This window comes from Gouania willdenowi, chromosome 17 (genome assembly GCF_900634775.1).
Source record: "Gouania willdenowi chromosome 17, fGouWil2.1, whole genome shotgun sequence".
In the NCBI taxonomy this organism is placed as follows: Eukaryota; Metazoa; Chordata; class Actinopteri; order Blenniiformes; family Gobiesocidae; genus Gouania; species Gouania willdenowi.
The window spans coordinates 13,772,524-13,791,220 of record NC_041060.1 but is presented as its reverse complement, the minus strand read 5'-3'; the positions used below and the strand labels follow the sequence as shown (position 1 = coordinate 13,791,220).

The 18,697-nt window shown below is 38.7% G+C and overlaps 1 protein-coding gene across 1 annotated transcript; it reads right to left on the bottom strand.

The window, feature by feature from the left end:
* Window positions 1-340: 340 nt before the first annotated feature.
* LOC114478703 (KN motif and ankyrin repeat domain-containing protein 4-like) lies at window positions 341-16,720 on the bottom strand. Its single transcript, XM_028471863.1, has 10 exons — window positions 16,437-16,720; window positions 12,905-12,983; window positions 11,387-12,823; window positions 10,950-11,013; window positions 9,499-9,804; window positions 9,016-9,100; window positions 8,498-8,717; window positions 6,308-6,450; window positions 4,101-4,301; window positions 341-466 (listed from the first exon to the last, which is right to left on the bottom strand). Exons 2-10 carry the CDS (start codon window positions 12,918-12,920, stop codon window positions 374-376), a joined length of 2,565 nt encoding a protein of 854 aa, XP_028327664.1. The 5' UTR covers window positions 12,921-12,983; window positions 16,437-16,720; the 3' UTR covers window positions 341-373.
* Between the last annotated feature and the right edge of the window lie 1,977 nt (window positions 16,721-18,697).

Sequence of the window (18,697 nt, the reverse complement as noted above, 5' to 3'; positions counted from 1 at the left end):
ATAAATACTGTTACAGGCACTTACACACGTTCAATCCTAAAGTTATTTACATATATTTCATCAACATGGCGATAATATATTTTTTTAAGGCGTAAACCTCTCAAACAGTGATCAGAGATGACCTTAAACGTCAAACCACAATGGAGTAATTTACTGTAAAACCCTATAAACCAATCCCTCTTCCAAGTTAGTGAAGTGTTTGCTTATATTAGAGTTTTATTCCATTCAAACTGTAGCTCGCTTCTAAAATACAGTGAAAAAGAACAAGTCAATCTGACAGGAAAATCTGAATGTGTGACGAACATTTAGTATCTTTTCTCCTGCTTCTTTTTTTTTTCTCTTCTTCTTCTTCCTTTTCTCCTGCTTTCTGGTCCTACAAGGCTCGAGCTTTAGCGTGAGCCTGCAGCAGGTTAGCAGTGTCTGTGTGAGACATCTGTGTGGCGATAGAGAGTGCAGTTTGACCTCTCTGGAAACAAGAAAACAACAACAGATTAGTTCAATTATGAAGCTAATTTGCCAGTTTTACTGATGTAATAATGAAAAGTTATTACGGTAATGCTTCTGCAGCAAACTCAAATGTCAACGTACTGTAAACCAGGCGTGTAAAGCTCATTTAAGTTCAGGGGACAAATAGTCTCACAGTTTGTGAGAAAAAACGACAACAAAAGAACAATTTTAACATGATTGTGCCCTACTTTTCAACATTAGTTCAATTCACTTCAAAAAATTCTTGATTTTGTTACCAATTTTTGTGTAATTTAGAGGAACTTTGTGGAACTGTTTGTGAGAAATTGCAAGATTTGTGAAAATACTGAGTGGTCTTTCCACAATTTGCAATTAAAAATGACTGCATTCATGTGATATAAACAAAGGACAAATGCAAGCCCCTAAATATATTGTTGAGTTTCTATAATTGGTGGATTTGAAATAACTACAACTGGATTCTTTGGTAATTTACACAATAATTTGTGCAAAAAGAGGCGTAAGACAAACTTTATTGCTCTGCTTAAGGAAATAAAGACAGACAAACGTCCCCTGGCAAGTCGGAAACTTTAGTTAACATAACTTACAGGTTTTTGGATCGTGTGAGAAAGATGGAGTAAACCATGAGGAACATACAGACATTTATCAAAATAGCTGTGTTTTGGATTTTCAAATGCAACATCCAGAATGTCAACCGCAGCTGTTAGAGGTCTCAACTCAACCCGAAAAACAGATTTTTTTTTTTTTTTAATTTGTGTATGAAGTAGTGATGATGATTGATTCTTGTCCAACTCTTGACATTGTAGTCAAAGTATTTCAATTTGGTGTATTTTGTTCTAAAAAATATAAGAGTGACTGGGGTTGAAATCCAGCTTTTGAATCGAATTTTGCTATTGGCTGAGAATGGTGGTTTGTGACGTTTTGGTGGCTTCTTACATCACGAATCTGTAAGCCCCGCCCCTCCTATAAAAACTTGCATTCTGCATTCTGTGGTGAGTATTTTGAATTGAGAGAATTATGAATAGAGCGGTATAGTGAGTAATAAGTAGTTAACATAGCAACAAAAAAAAAAGTAGTTAACATAGCGTAGATTAGGGTTCACCAACCTTTCTGAAACTGTGAGCTACTTACTGTATAGTCCGAAGGGCTACCAGTTTGAAAGGAGCTTCTTAAATACTACAATTTCATGGTTCCACTTTAATTAGAGACTAAGATAATAAGGGAGACTAGCAGGCACTTAAAAAGGTCAGAAATGTTTGTTTCAACATGCAAAATCTATTCTAACTAAAGCTGCAGTTTGTAGAATCCTCTCTCTGCTCCGTTTTGAAACCGAAACTTATCCTCCCTTACCGGTATCTTTGTGAACACTCAGCAATTTTCTTCCTCAATAGAAACTAGTGACAAATGTATGGATGTTATCCTGTGTTAGTGGATAATTTCCTGGTGTTTTCAGAGACTCTGACACGAATGCACGTATCACTTTGTAGTTATTGCCCAAAGCAGCGGACCCTCCCCGCCAGAAAACTCACACAGAGCGGACTGACAACCATCACTCCACATCCAGACTGTAAAATGAAATCCGTCTGTTCTCTCCACCTAAAATAATCTTCTCTTAGGTTTACACGCGATTTATCCCGCCTGTTATCACATTCCCTCTGATACCAGTGTGTGGGGCAGACGGAGATCCGTGAGGACCCAAAGCAGTATGTTTGTGTCTTTAAACTGTTGCTTCTCCACCTCAGTTTGCCTTTTTTTGCATGATTTGCTGTGTGACTGCTGTGTCTAACGCCACAATGAAGACTTCTGCTGGAACGTCCACCATTGCACTTGGTACGTGAACATGCCTGACGTTAGTCAAGCAGCCAGTAGTAATGCCCAAAACAGCTCATGTACGTGTTTGTAAAAAGATCTTTGATTGGCTGGCATCCAGCATCACACTCCTAGATTTATAAATGTCATTTACAGTACCAGGAGAAAGAGAAGAGATTCACTGTCCACTCAGAACACTTTGGTATACAATATGCTCAAAGATGATTATGGATTTTTAACCAAATGATGCCAAAAAAACTTACATACTGCAGCTTTAATGCAATTGTTTCATTTTCTAAATCCCCATGTTTCTATTTTACTCGCTATACACAACTTTTAACTTATCGTAAAAATTTGTAAAATCCACCATGCGTTTAAAAAAAATAAATTCTATTTATATTTTATTACTATATATAACATACCACAACCGTAAACCAAATTTGCAGCATTTAAAAACATTTGTCACAATGTTTCAGTGAAAATAAACATTTAAAGTTGGTTAATTTAATACTTAAACTTTATCAGTTCCCCTCACATGGTCCATGAGGGCTACCTTGTGCCTGCGGGCGCCGTGTTGGTGACCCCTGTTCTAGATGGTTTTTGAACTGACCTAATGACACACTGCAGCTTGGGACTAACCAATGAGTTTATCCCAGAAACTATTCATTGACATGTTTTGTTTACATGTTTCGGGCCAAGACACATTAGAATTTGGCTCCCATAGGTCTAATTTAAAGCCTAAAAACAAGTGCCTCCTCTTCTACCCCGGCGGGCCGAGACAGTTTTCTACTGTTAGCGGATTAGCTCGTCTCCGCCTGGGAAGATTTGTCTCCCTGTGGCCTTGATTAATCCTGCTGAAACCGTACTCTGCCGTATCAAGAGTGTCATTCCACCCACATCCACACAGCATGAGTCCAAATATTCAAGCTTTCATCCATCTAAGCTCCTTTTCCCATTCAGTAATGTGAATGCATAAGTCCGTCTGCCGGTTTGTTCACAAATTTTACAGGAATTCTTAAAAAGGATCAGAAAGGAGGGATGATGGAAGCTTGCCTGTGTCTAAATTTTAACTTTGTGATTTAATCTGTTCTTTGTTTTTTGTCTGTGAGTGATTGTTTTTGCAGACTTTAAGCATCACTGCTTCTTAGTGCAGTTTGTCCATCCAGGGAACATCCATCCATCCATCCATCCATCCATCCATCCATCCATCCATCCAAAAGCCACATTGTCAAAATTGTTGTCAGAGCATTAATGGAGGAAAAAAAACATGAGTTTGAATAGGTTTTTCTGTCATTACGTGTGTTTTTTTTTTTTTAAGTCTTTTTGTGTATTTTCGTCATTTTGTGTGTTGTTGAAGTCATTCTTTGTGTTTTTGTTGCCATTTTGTGTATTTTTGTAAATATATACTCTTCTGTAATTTTGTGTGAGTATTTTTGGAGCCATTTTGTATATATTTTTTAGTCAGAGGTGTAAAGAGTACTGATATATCCGACTCCAGTAGAAGTACTGTTACTTAATTAAAATTGTACTCAAGTACAAGTAAGTCATACATAAAATACTCAAGTACAAGTAAAAAGTAGCTTAATTAAATTGTACTTAAAGTAAAAGTTACTGGTAGGTTATTGCCAATGCTAGGCTAATGCTAATGCTAGGCTAATGCTAAAACTAAATTAATGCTAATGCTAGGCTTACGTTAATGCTCGGTTAATGCTAATGCTAGGTTAATGATATTGCTAGGCTAACGCTTAATGCTTAGTGCTATGCTAGTGCTATGTTAATGCTATGCTAATGTTTTGCTGCTATGTTACCTTGTTAGCAAGCATGAGGTCACACTGGCCTCTCTCCAGCAGTAATCTAGCAATGTGTGTGTGTCCTCTCTCTGAGGCAAACATCAGCGCCGTGGTTCCCTGTGCGTCCTGGATGTTGGCGTCCGCCCCGAAGCTCAGCAGCAGGCGGACCATCACAACGCGGCCGTGTCTCACAGCCAAGTGTAGAGCTGTTTGACCTGTCTGTGCAGAGAGGAAACGTAGATAATCAGGTGTTAGATTATTCCTCCATTAGTTCATATAATGAAACATGCTGAAACTTTAGAAAAGTGAGGGGGCCCAAAGTGAATACAGACATGGCTGGGATTTTGGTGAATTTGGCGTGGAAAATAGGAGATTCTTTGGTATATTCAGAATTGGTTACATCAGTGGTTCTCAAACATTTTTGGCTCAAGAATCCCCTTTCTCTAAGTTTTGAACGTGGGGAGACAGGAGCAGGAGAAGTGTGGGTCACCAAAAGAGCGGCGCCCCATATTTATTTGAAAAAAAAGGAATAACAACAGAAAGACAGGTGAGGGGAAGAAGGGTGGTTTTAAACTGAACTCCCTATTGTGGAGGTCAGTGTAAAACTACCAGCCCTATTGTCTTTGGTCATTCAATAATCCAATAATGTGGCCATTTTTTTGTGTGTTTTTGATGTCATTTTATGTATTTTGTTGTTGTTTGTCTGTTCTTTTTTATTATTCAGTATATTTTTCTCTCATTTTGTGTGTTTTTGTTATTTTGTTGTTTCTTATGTCGTTTTGTATGTTTGTGTATTTTTCTCTCATTTAGTGTGTCTTTGTTGTCCTTTTGTATGTTGCTGGTAATAGTAAGTATTTTTCTCTTTTAGTGCATGTGTTTTTGGTTCATTTTGTTTGTTTTGTTTTGTTTGTCTGCTCTTCATATTAGTCAGTAAATTTTCTCTTATTTTGTGTTTTTGTTGTTTTGTGAGTTGCTGGCATGATTTTGTATGATTATCATTTTTAACTTAAAAATAAACTCTCTCTGTCTCAAGTACCCCCTGTACCAATTGCGTACTCCCATTTCAGAAACACTGGGTTACATGGAAGCAGATGCAGTTTTTGAAAATCTTAGGTCAGAAGTTCTCAATGAATGGGTGGGATCCAAAAGTGGGTCCCGGACTTGTTTTAATTGGGTCATGTACATTTGCTTAGGGAAAAGAAAGAAGAATAACTCATTATAAATAACTAGAATTTTTTTCTGTGATTTATTTTAATGGGATATATCCTTGCAGGAACGTACCATTTAACCACATTTTGGGCAATAGAAAGCAATGATCTGTTACCTATATCTTTATTATTTTTTTACACTGTACCACCAAATTAAATAGAAATTAAACTAAACTGAAATACATTTGGTTGGTTGAACTCTAAAAAAGTGGATCGCGATTTAATGAGCATGGCAAAATGTGGGTCCCAGGGTGAGACTAGTTGAGAACCCCCGTTTTATATATAATTAATACATGGAGTGCAAAAGAGGGCACATTAATATTGAAATCTCTTGTTTTCTCATCTTCTAATCTGTGGCTCACTTGAGATAAAACTGGTCCATATTTGGCCACTGAACTAAAAGGAGTTTTATCTGCTAACTAACAATCAATACCTTGTATTTTGATTCATTCTTTGACAGTCATGAATGTGTACCCCAAATTAGAAAAGCATTGGATGAAAGATTTTTCAGATACACTAACTATGGACCCCAGGAAGAATAGCAGCAGCTTTTGCTATGGCTAATGGGGATCCTAATAAATAAACACAAACTAACTCTAAAACTGAAAGTTTGACCTGATGGTGGCGCTGCAGGAAAGGTCATATACTCACGGCAACCAATCGGGTTCAAACTTTTGTGGGCATTAATGTTGTCAGTAAATTTGAGAAGATTTGGATGAAAACTATTCAAGATAAATACATTCTAATTTAAAAGTTTGACCTGATGGTGGCGCTAGAGAACAGGTCAAGGTTTCATTATCAAGGGGTTATTTATGTTTTCAACAAATAAACAAAGTGCCTGACACACCAACTTGGTCAACAATTTTCTGAAAATTATTTTCTGGAGGTAAATATCCCTGGCTGTCAGATTGACCCCAAGGGTAAAACGTGTTAGTAATATTTGAGGATAATAGGAGGGTTCAAGGGTCTTTAGGTTATTCTATTCTGTGACATATCCACACAGTGGTTGTGTTATACCTGTGTGGAGCAGATATTAATGTTGCCCAGCTCCATCAGCCTACGGACCACCTCCATGCCACGAGGTCCGTCAGGCGCCGTCAGCGAGGCCAGCATCACAGCTGTGTAGCCGGCAAAGTTTTGAAAGTTCACATCACTCACTCCTATAAGACAACAATATCCACAGGTCACTTCTTACAGAACAGATAGATAGATAGATACATACACATAAATAGAACAAAAGGAACCCAGAAAATGTTCAGATGTCCTTAGGTTTTTATTGAAAACATTGCTTAAAGTTATACATTGCATTTGGCAATTATTATATATTGTATAATTGTACTACCACTGTAATATTGTTATTGCTATTTTTATAATTATCATTACATTCTCATGTTCTCATATTATTTTTTATTATTAATATTTTATATTATAGTTACTGGTATTACCTTATAATTCGTTTTATATAGTTTATTATTAATCATATTTTATTATTGTATTATAGTTACTGGATATTATTTTGTTATTGCTATTATTATTATTATTATTATTATTATAACATTACTATTATTACTGTCACTATTAATATTATATGCCTATCATCATCATCTTTATTATTATTGTAGACAAAGAACTGAAATATTCAAGGAACACGAACATGAACAATCGTCACAGAAAACTATCAACAAGAGTATTTAGTATTTCACTTCCTGTCTCAGCCGGTCAATTGAAGTAATCATTGCAGAGCACGGACCTCTCAGTTGCCACAAAACCTTCCCGTTTCGCTGCCAGTTCCCACTGTCTCCTTAAACTCCTGTCTTTGGGAAACCTTAAACATGTGAGCAATGTAGCCAGAAATGAAGAATTGTCTACAACAAAAATAATTCCATCTCTAATTAAGCCTATTATTAGCTCTAATAGACGCTGTATTCTTTCTAACCCATCAATTACTGCAGTAAGTGTAAGTAAGTGTAACAGGCTGTTGCTAGGAACGCTAGATTCATAACATAGATGGTTCTGTCCGTCCTGTCGGCATTTATTTCACTATAGCTAGAATATACTACTACTATACTACTATACTACTTCCACCAGCACCGTTCCAAGATGGCGACGCTGTAGACACGTCCCTCGACAGTTGATGCGGTGTCTACGTATATAATGTCTATGGCTTTGACAATCAGACGCACTTCCACTGGGGGACCGTGGCTCAGGTGGTAGTGGGTCGTCTTCCGATCGAGAGGTTGGGGGTTCGATCCCAGTACCTGACTATGTGTGGAAGTGTCCTTGGGCAAGACTGACACTGAACCCTAAGTTGCTCCCAGTGGTCGACTAGCGCCTTGCATGGCAGTCCTGTCCCACTGGTGTGTGAATGTGAGAGTGATTGGTGAATGAGCTGATGTGTAAAGTGCTTTGAGACTGCTTCAGTTTGGTGATAAAGCGCTATATAAATCAAGTCCATTTACCACTTAGGGGTGGGAACCTCTGGGTACCTCACGATACGATGCGCGATACAAAGCTCACGATAGCGATTATCTCACAAAATGACGATACTGCGATTATTGATATATTGGTCAGAAATCAATCTATGATAATCTATGACATTACAAGAAAAAAAAAGATTAAGTGAAAAAATACAATTTTTATTTTATATCTCTGGAAGACAATAAATTGAAAAAGTGTCACTATTTTAATGCAACATTTCTGTAAATAAGTGTCAACATACCAATGTAAACGAATAAGTATCTCCAATAGTGCTTTCTGTAAACAAAAAAAGGGTCTTTCTAACCAGTGACACCATTATAGTGCAGTATTCCAGTAAACAATATAGTGGTTCCTATAACAAATAGTGACAACATTTCTGTGAAGACCTAGCTGCACATTTTAGTGAAAAAGCAGAAAAGGTTTTAAAAAATAAAATAAAATTGATACTTAGCGCGGGCATATCGATAATCGATCGTGCAAAAAAAATATTGATATATTGTCGTATCAAGACATCGTCACACTCCTACTTCAACAATCTTACGTAATAATCCGACGTTGCCGTAAGTTAGTGATGTGTGCCGTGGTGAAAAAACGACAATATTTCAAAAATTGACTACTAATGACTCTTAACTGCTGATATGATAATAAAGGTTTGAATGTAAATCAAGGAAAAGAAGCTAACAGGCTATGAGGAACAAAAGTGAAGCAAGTGACGCAAACTCTGCGTACCTGTATCAAGCAACACGCTGACAATGTCGTAGTTGCAGTGAGAGACGCTGTAGTGTAGCACTGTGTTGCCGTTGTCGTCTGCCAGGTTGACCAGGAAGGCCAGCAGGGAAGGAGCAGCCTTCTTCACTTCCTTTAGATACAGAGACACTCTGTTGGATTCAGAGGTTTCTTCTGCTGCCACACAGAACCAGTGCTGGAATAAAACCATCAGGGCTTTCCTCTGGGGAAGAGATGGTGATGCTGAGTCACTAAATGCTGCCAAACGCTCACATTTTACAATCAATGGGGCCTTTTTTCAGGATAATTGTTGTATTTATAACATTGTAAATTGTTTATAACACATTCATAATTGTAAATATACAGTATATAATGCATAACTTACAAGCCAAACACTTAAAAGTAGCAACATTTTTGGATTTGGTTTGTCACTCATAAATCATATTGCATGGACAAGACAATATACAGTATCTATTAATTGCTATAAGTTGAATGTGATTATTTTAAAGTACTTTAAATACCGTGTCATTGTTAGGGTTATCCATGTGGTTCATGTGATCTTTGAGGAAGCAGCAAGCAGCTATGAAGTCTGCACTCACTGGCTCACTGTTGGAGGGGGAAAAAGTGACAAATATTTAGCCGAGAACGGCAAGAATTAGTTTTAGATAGTCAGTGGCTACCCGTACGTTTGCTGTATCAATACACCATTGCCATTCCATCCGTACGCAGCGCCCCACTTTGGCCAGTTTAGGTCACGTGACTAAACCTAACTGTAAACCTAACTTTAAAAACTGTTGCAATATAGGGTTATAACAATACCCTAACCCTAAGATGCTACGTACGTGTACGTCGGTAAACGTACCAATAGCACCAGGGGTTGTTCGTACGGCAACAGTACAAAGAGACACTTTCTTTAAGATTTCCTGCAAACTTAAAGGATCCAATTTTCTGAAGAGTAGAGATGCAATATACAGACCCTGATTTGCTGATGTGTTCATTCTCACCTGTTTGTAGTAGTTGTTTCTGAGATGCCTTCCATTAGTGTTCCTCTGACCTGTGATTTTGACCTGATCGTTTTCCCTGAAGGCTCAGCTTCTTCCAATATTTTGTTGCTTGGTTTTCTTTCTATGAGCGTTGTCTGTCCTGGTTGGCTGGTTTCCTCCATTACTCTCTTTGCTGCTCCTACATCCACCTGGACAGGAGTTGTTTCTTTTGAGTCACAGCTGCTTTCCTTCTGTTCCAGATCACCGTGTTTATGCTGTCTCACTTCGTCCCTACCAAAATGATTTCCACTCGGGTCTGTTTCGCATCTTTGGAGAAACAAAAATGTGATTTTTCCTGAAAAGTTCTTTTTTTTAGCTGCATTTAGTTTGACACTCTTGAATGGCATGGTAGGTACAGTAAGTGAATAAAATGTATTTTCTAATTAGAAAGTGCTTCAAAACAAGGTATGCAATCAATAGTGTTGCTTTAAAAAAAACAAATGAAACTTAATGACTGAAATAAAAACAGATGCCACTCATTAACATTATATAAAATACAATCAATAGAATGAATACATGGGATGGTGTAATAATGTAATCATATGCTATCTGCCTTATTCAAAGCTCGAAAGCAGGAGTTCTCATCCTTTGGATGGAAGATACTGGCAGGGTGTCGCCAGATGACTTTAAGAAACTAAAAATATTTTACGAACCATTTGAGCCCATTTTTGGTTATTTTTACCCTTTTTCTGCAACTACACCAAACTTGTCATTTTTAAACCTATTTTCATCACTTTTTCTTGCCATATTTTTGCCCCTTTTAAGGAATTTCTGCTACATGACTCCCGTTTCTGCCACATACAGATTTGCAATGCCTTTTCTGCACATTTTTTCCACTTTCAATACATTGTTGGCACTTATAAACCCTTTCCACCACTTTTACCACCCATGTCGCATATCTTGACCTATTATTGTCACTTTTAACTTTTCACCATATTTCACGATTTTTCATGCACATTATTTGCCAATTTAAACTAAATTGTTCCTACTTTTTTCTGCGAATCTTAAGCAAATATTGACACTTTGAACCCTTTTTCTGTTTTTGGCCACTGTAATTTACAACTTTTAACCAATTTCTGTGGTTTTTATCATCCCATTTCACCACCTTCAAAAAAACAAACAAAAAAATTCACCAGAAGCACCTTCAGGTACAGTGGGGGTCCCCAGTCTGTGGCCCCTATATTTTGGGGTCACGAGCTGAAAATGTTTAGAACCCCTGCTCTAAAGCATCTCTATTCAAATGCAACTTTTAGTAAACAATGGTTCTTGACGCAACCAGGAGAAGAAATGCCTTCAAAATAAAAAACAACACATGTTTTTTTTTGTTACAAAGGGCCAGAACAAGAGATTGTCTCCAGTAGCCAATCATCCAATCTTTTGAGACTGAAAATGTCACAGTGATATTTACTCACCCATCATTAACACCCTGACAATGTAGGCTGTTTGACATCTGGGTGAATCCACTCATCCTAGAGCCTGTGATAAGACAAATGTAAAAAATATTATAAAAGATAGGGAATTTATGTGTTCAAACTTTTTCCTTCACCATGATCTACTCATAAGTGTTTTGATTCTCCTGGTTAGTCGGTGTTAAACTAGGCTTAAAGAGAACCCTGATCTCTTCACACTCTTCACCCTCGTAATATTGTAGTTGATATTCTCCCACAGAGATCGATCTCCTCCGATCAATGCAGATAATGTGGTGTGTAAACAAAAGGTCAGATTGAGATTTTCTGCATCTGAAGGAGTTATTTTCTAAAGCTGTTCTTTCATTTGACTTTATCAAAGCAATGTTGGCAAAAATCATCATTAGTACCACTCGATTATGATGTTTTGTTTGTAGTCTTACCTTCATTCTGTGGCTTTACTCCATGTTGCTTATAGAAAGATGCAAGAATGTCAACAAGCTCTGTCATCTCCTGCTGCAGACAGCTGACTTTAGTATTTGGATATTTTGGTGATTTACTTTCAGCACATAAACACTCCCACTGCTGCTCCAGGAGAGTCTTGATCTTCTTTATGTGGTAAATGGCCACTGCTGTGTCCAGATCCTCCACTGAGGCATCAGCAGGTGCTGTTTCCTTCTTCTCATTGGTTGTTAAATTGACTGCAGGATCCTGTTGCATTTGACCTAAAGTGTCAACAGTTCTACAGATGAAGGATGACACTGTGTTATATTCTGGTTCAATGGATCTAACCACTGTCTCTCCTCCATCTTGGTCGACCACTACCCGCTCTGCATGCATCCACACCCCAGGCTTATTCATAAGGTGCTCTATCCTGCTATCTTTCCTTCTGCTCTCTTCTTGCTGCTCCTTCAACAGCTCACGCATCCTCCGAAGCTCCAGATTGGTCTCATGGAGCCTTTGCTCTAGCGCAGCTACTTTGGCCTGCAGGGACGTGACAGTCAGCAGCTCATCCAGGTCTGAGCTTGATCTCCACTCGTGTGTAGAATTTGTCTCGTTATGAGGATAGATGTTGTGGCCTTCATGCCGAGGCCTTTTAATTTCCCCTTTGGAGTATGAGGCCTCTGTTGTTCCATTCATCGGGTATGGATGGATATGAGGATTCAGGCCGAGTTGCAGCCTTTCTCTTTCCTCCTGAAGGAGGCGGATTTGTGACTTCAGTTGAGGAATGACCCTCATTTCCATTTCTAGTTCCCCGACCCGTTCAAGTGCCTCGTTGAGTCGTCTCAGGAGTCCTGAGCAGTCCTGTGGACATGGATTGTCTGGAGACAGGAAGACATCTTCACATGAAGTGTTTCTGCCTAGCAGGTGATCTCTTGAACTGTGAAGGCTGCTCGGGTCGTCTGTGGACTCTGATCCTTGTCTCAATAACACTGTGAGTGGCAAGCTGGAGGCTCGTAGCAGATGAGGTCTGATGTGTTCCCCGAGAGGTTGCTCATCAAACTCCTTGATTCTGGCCTCTAATTCTGCCAGTGTTGTAAGTCTTGTGGGAGAAAGGGGCTTGTGATCATATGTCCAGGAATTGTAGCCATGATATGGTGGATCAGGCTGTCGGGACATGAGGCTGAGAGCTCCAGTGGAGCCCCATGGAGTGGAGCGGTAACCACATCCAGAAATGTTCAGATGTCGAGGTAAGGTACTAGCACGAGGTCCCTTACTTCGCCGTTGAATTGGCACTTTTTTTATAGTGTTGCCCTTCTCTATGTCATCTACGTACTTCAGAAAGTCCAGGTCCAGCTGGAAACCATAGGGAGTTTCCACTGAATACGGTGGCTTCCCTCGGACTCCTTTCTCTGCTTTCTTTAGAAGTGAAATGCCACCTGTAAACAACAATAAAGTAAACTCAAGGGACTGCAAAAATATGAGTTCAAATGTTAGGTGAAAGGGAAAGACTGTCCTACCGTTTTGCCTCTCCATCGCTTTTTCTCTTTTATTGTCCAAACTAGTTATGGTCACATCATTTGGTTGGAGTTTTAGTATCTGGTAAACAGAGATTATAACTGAACAGGGTTGGGTAAACTGAGTGTAGTGGCACAAGTTGCAAAAGCTGATCTGGTCATCATACAATAAAAACAGGACTCAAATTTTAGACAATTTACAATCATATCTGATGTAATGACCATTTTGGTCTTGGCTCACAATTTTCTTGGTATGTATACCCTTACATGCAGATCTAAGACATATTTATCTGTTTGCATCCTTTCCTCCATTGGCTTCTTTTCCCAAAGATTTTTTCTTTTTCCCATTGCCTCATTTCTTCCATGCACCAGACAGCTATTATTCAACAGTGGCAAGCCTAAACACCACTTGATTATACCCTTGCTTTCCAGGACAAGAGCTGAAAATATCCTAAAACTGTTTACCCCAGAAGCTATGGCCAGCAGTACAAAATATACTCCTACAGACATAAATACAGACAAGTATTATACTGACTCACTTCTTTCCCCTTCCCCTGCTCTTCCTGTGCAATCTACAACGTCTGCACATTTCTAAGAAATCCTTTTCTCTGATTACTTTTCCTTTCTGCTAGCTCTTTAAATCTATTTAGCTGTGTATTATGATTAAATTAGTACATTCTTAATATTTCTCATCTGCACAGTAAAGAAACCGGCCTGTGTCTGTTTTTCAATTTATCCCTTTATCCTGTCCAATCTTTCTCTCTTGCTTTCCCTGACCACCAGCCTCAGTGGCAGCCCACTCTTCTACTGAGGCACCACACTCACCAAACCACAACCCCAAACAATGTTAGCTATGTAGTAAACAGACAAAAATCACTAAAAGGCCCTGTTGGAAAATGGATCTTAATCATTTGTTCACAAAAAGATGGCAAAAAAAAAACCCCAATAATAATTCTGTTATTTATTGATGTGCAAGCAGATATTGAATGTACAAAGCACAAGAATAGGGATTTAGTTACAGCTTAGAAAAGATGCAGTCAAGGAACAAAAAGTGAATGGATGGATCTCTAGCATTTCTTGCATTCATTCTTTGTTGTTGCCATTATTATCATTACCACTATAAAGATCATATAACATATATTAATTAATGATGCTGTGTTTACTTATGGCAAATTCTGAACTCTTAAACTCTGTCCTGTGAACAATTGCTGCTCACCGTATATCAATAATGCTTTAACTTACGTTCAGTAAAATATATCATATTTTTTCAGGACTATCCTACTGAAAACAGTTAATTAAAGTGTTAAAAATGACATTTTTACAAAATCCATGTATTCCGTCATAGTTATACTGTATATATTTTAGAAAAAATGTCATATTGTTTTTGAATCAGTAAATGCAGGGATTGTTGAGTGCCTTGTGCCTCCATTGATTTACAAGCACTCCTTCAGTCTGCTCCCCACACACAATAGTCACACCTTTCCCTGGGTGACGAGGCGTCTACATATGTATGATGTCTGTGGGTTGATCAGGGAAGCAAAACCTAGTCATTTATCTGCTAATTACTGTATATTGGCAGAAAGGCAGTTGTCAATTTTTAATTTTAAAGCCAATTTCGGCTGATATCAAAAATGGGCCGATAATATTGTGCATCATTTGTATATATCTACCATATCATCTGAATTGGTGGTGAGAGTGGTGATGTAATGCCCCAAGAATCTTTGATGCACATTTTATTGTTAAGGCCAGGGTTTAGGATGAGTCTTTCTTAAGTAGTTCATCATCATCCAGTTGGGTATTTTGAAAAGGTAAATCGGTGTCAATGAGGTTTTGTTGTGTTTGTCATTTACCTTTACTCCACATTGCTGCTACCCTTACGTGTTTCTTTTTGAAGTCCTTGTTTAGCCAGTACACAAAGATGTACAATGACAGGACATTTGCAAATGAGTCAATTATATCTAAATGTGGTCATCACTACAGATAATAGATAATAATTTGAGCCCCTGGGCTGGAGTGGCTTTAATGTGAGAAGAAATTCTACGGTTGGAATGTATGCAGAAGAGGCTATACACAGCAGTGAGTGTCAGTCACTGCACACTTACAATTAGTCGGAAACACAGCCATGCAGATCAGACTGCAGAATGCTGACTCGACTCAAATGTTTCACACTTGTTACTTTACAGTAAAATAATAAAGAGCTCAGATTCCTTTCCTTCAATCCAAAAAATATCAATGCATTAATGAAATCAAACTCCTCAAGGGAAACTGAAACCATTTATGACGATCAAAATGCAAAAAAAAATGTATTTTCTTCAGTTTTATTTTATTTATATTTTACCATCTTAACTGGATTTAGTTAGTGTAACAAACAAAGAAAGGCAGTTTATCACAGAACCGCCAAAATAGCAGCATTAGACTTTGTAGCTTCCAGAAGTCACCGACACACCCTACACCACATTTCTGCGTCATTATTTTTAAGTATGTGTACATACTTCCTAGCTGAAGTGGACCATTAACGATTCTCTCATATTGTTAAGGAAAAATTACAATTTTAATATCATTACCTACTTTTAACTCTTAAAGTGGTGAGTGTTATATCCCTAAAGTGTTATGTATTCAATTACGGATATTGTAATGCATGACACATAAGTATCTGGACAGATCCAATGTTTGAGACATTTATTTCTAGATGCTCAATAAAGCGTATTGGTTCCTCATGATCTTTAGCCATTTTTTCCTTTCTCTACTCTTTTTGGTTTTTTTTAGGAGTTTTGTTCCATGAACAGTCCATCTTTTCCATCACTTTCTGGCTGTACAGTCTGTGGTTTTTCCAGTGCAGAACACTCAACCTCATCCAAAGTTTGGAGTTGATTTAGGAATCCAGGCCAAATGTTGAGGCACAAGTTCTCTTTCCAACCCGACAGTCATTCTAAGCAATAATTTCTCATTTTCATTCTCTTTTTCTTTCTCTGTCTTCGTAAACCTGTTAGAAACCTCTCAGGTACCTTTGACTATATTAGATTATGGGTTTATTTTGCTTTATCCAACTGGTTTTCCAGAGTCTTATTGCAACAGAAACAATGTGGCATTCAAAGCCTCACTGTATGGTATGTGGAGCCAAAGCTCATGGGATGAAGCAGCTGCCAGGGCCTTCATGCAAGGAAGAAAGCAATGGAATGTTACCATGCTGAGGTTAAAATAGAAAGTTCCCTGCCAATGTGTGTTTACATGGAAATGTGTCTTTGCTTCAGCTCAAGAACATGTTTAATAGAGTGGCGGTTATGAGATGATATTAGGCTACACTTTAAATCCTTTAATCTTTAATTGCAGGACTGTAGCATTTAGGGTGAGGTTAGTATCCAGCCCCGTCACATATGGATCCACTTTGTTCAATTACTTTAACATGATGAGCTTGTTTCACTTTCAGTTCAAAGGCATTCGTTAATGTTCAGCATCTGAGTTTTGAAGAACTAACAAATCCAACAGTCATCCACCGTCTGTACAGATACAAGATGAATATATGACCAAATCATACCTTCAGGCATGTTCACCCACTATCCAGTCCTCTCTCGGGTCCAGTCTATTTGTCTCCTGATGATGCTGGTAGGTGCTTTCAGAGAAAGTGCCATGCCCACGCAGTGAGTGTTTGGTAAATATCAAAGTGCTGCCCCTGCCATAACAGAAGCTGATTTGCTTGTGGGTAAAAGGAGAGCAAAGTGAAAGGAGGAGCTTGTGAACACGCTGTCTTACTGTGCCTCCTTCCAGTGACTGACAGCTGCAGGCTAGACAGACCGGACCACACATAGTCCCACAGGCAGTCAGACAGAGGGCAGTTCATGGTGACAACATGTCAAAGTGCTGGATAAACTACTGGTGTCACTTTACTCTGAGGGGTCTGTAAACCTCAGTGAAACACAGAAATCCTCCTCTCAGAATGTGAAACCTTATCTGGAGCTGGAGCCCCGTCTTGCCGAGAGCAGGACGCCCCTCATGAGGGTTAAAGTTCTCAATGCATGTCCCTCATTTTTCACGGATACTCTTTCAGTTTGTTGCCAGCAATCTCCACTGAGATACCACATCGTTTCTAAGAAGACTTTCACCTCCCCTCGTAAAAAGTGTTAACCTCCCTAACAAGTGTGGCCATTTGTTGACCAGAAAATTATTAGTTGTCAATAACCAGTTTTAAGAATATGCAGTCTAATTGTATGTGCTAAGGTTAACTAAGTGTCATCAGCATATTATAAGATTGTTTTTGAGGGGACTGTGTTTCATCATTATTGTTACGGCCCCCTCTAGGATGTTATATCAAAAAGGCTTGAGGGGCCCCAACATAAAAGACACCACACAGAAATAAAGGTTGTCAAAGTATTTAACACAAAGTTCTTAAACAGTAGCAACAAAAATAAGTTAATGAAACAAAGGGGACTCGAGACCCTGGCCCAACTGAACACAAATAGGGAGGACACTCGACCAACCCTATACAGGGCCGTCGCACCCAACGTCCACCCTCTTAACTACAAAAAGGTACAAGACACTAATTCTATAGAAACATCAAAATAGGACTACCAGAAATCTCCAGACCAAACTAAAATCAAACTTACAAATGTCGAGTGGGGTCCAGAATGGACTCTCCCCACATGTCTGCTGCTGGTCGAATGTTGTGCCTCTCTTCTCCTGGTCCTCTCAACTTTTTTATAGAGCTCCTCCTCCCTCTTCACCTGATTACTAATCTGAATCAGGTGGTTTAGGTGAGAGGGAGAGAGTACAAGCTGAGAGGCCAGGAGGCACCAGTGGTAACAATTATCATCATCGGCAGTCACTCAGGATTGATAATGACTGTTCTTCTGGGTCCTTGTGGGTCTTCAGGTGGACAAAGAAGTCGATTCTGGACCCACATACTGTGTTGCTGAATGGACATGGTGGATGATGGGTTTGGGTGAAACCTTCTAAATGGATGCACTCTTCTTCCTGCATCTGTGCTGGTTTTCTGCAGCACTGTGGAGATCATCATTATACCACATAGTTCCATCTTGGTCAAGTTGTCCCCAAACCTCCTTGTTGGTTGCTTTGGCCTCCTAAGTCTTACGGTCTATGCAGCATTTTTTGACATTCATTTTGATGTTGTCCTTCAAACTTTTCTTTTGCCTACCCTGGGCCCGCTGTCCGGTTTGGAGATGAGAGTATAATACTTGTTTAGGAAGGCAAGAGTCAGGCATACAGACCACATGGCCAGTCCAACGAAGTTATCAGCCACAGCTTAAGTGTCTCAAGCAGCCACAACATAGACCTACTCTTTGAGAAAGTGTTATTTTTCTCAATGTGATATTTTACCTTGTTGATTTATCCAGAGCATGATCATTGTGTGCACAATACAAAAACAAACAGCTTGGTTTGGTGAGGGAAATGCCTTTTTCTGTGCCTTCACAAGTTTATTAAAGATAACCTTGTGTTAATCTTCAATAAAAACGAGTTGCTCAGCTATTTCTTATCAGTTGGGATTTTTTGGGGGGATTTAAAGGTTGCGACATTCTTTGAACAAGTTGTGTGTCTGGTATGTCAGTGGTTCCTGACCAAAGGAACCACTGACATATCGGTTAGTATGTCACATACCGGTGACATACCACTTCACCCCCAGGGGTAGTTGAACACATCTCAAGGGATACACAGAAACCATTCATTTCTAACACTATAGGACTAATTTTTAGATGCACAAAGACATTTTCCTCTTCCATTCGATATAAAATGTGGCATAACTCTTTAAAATAAATAAAAAATCTGAAGTTCAAATTACAGGTG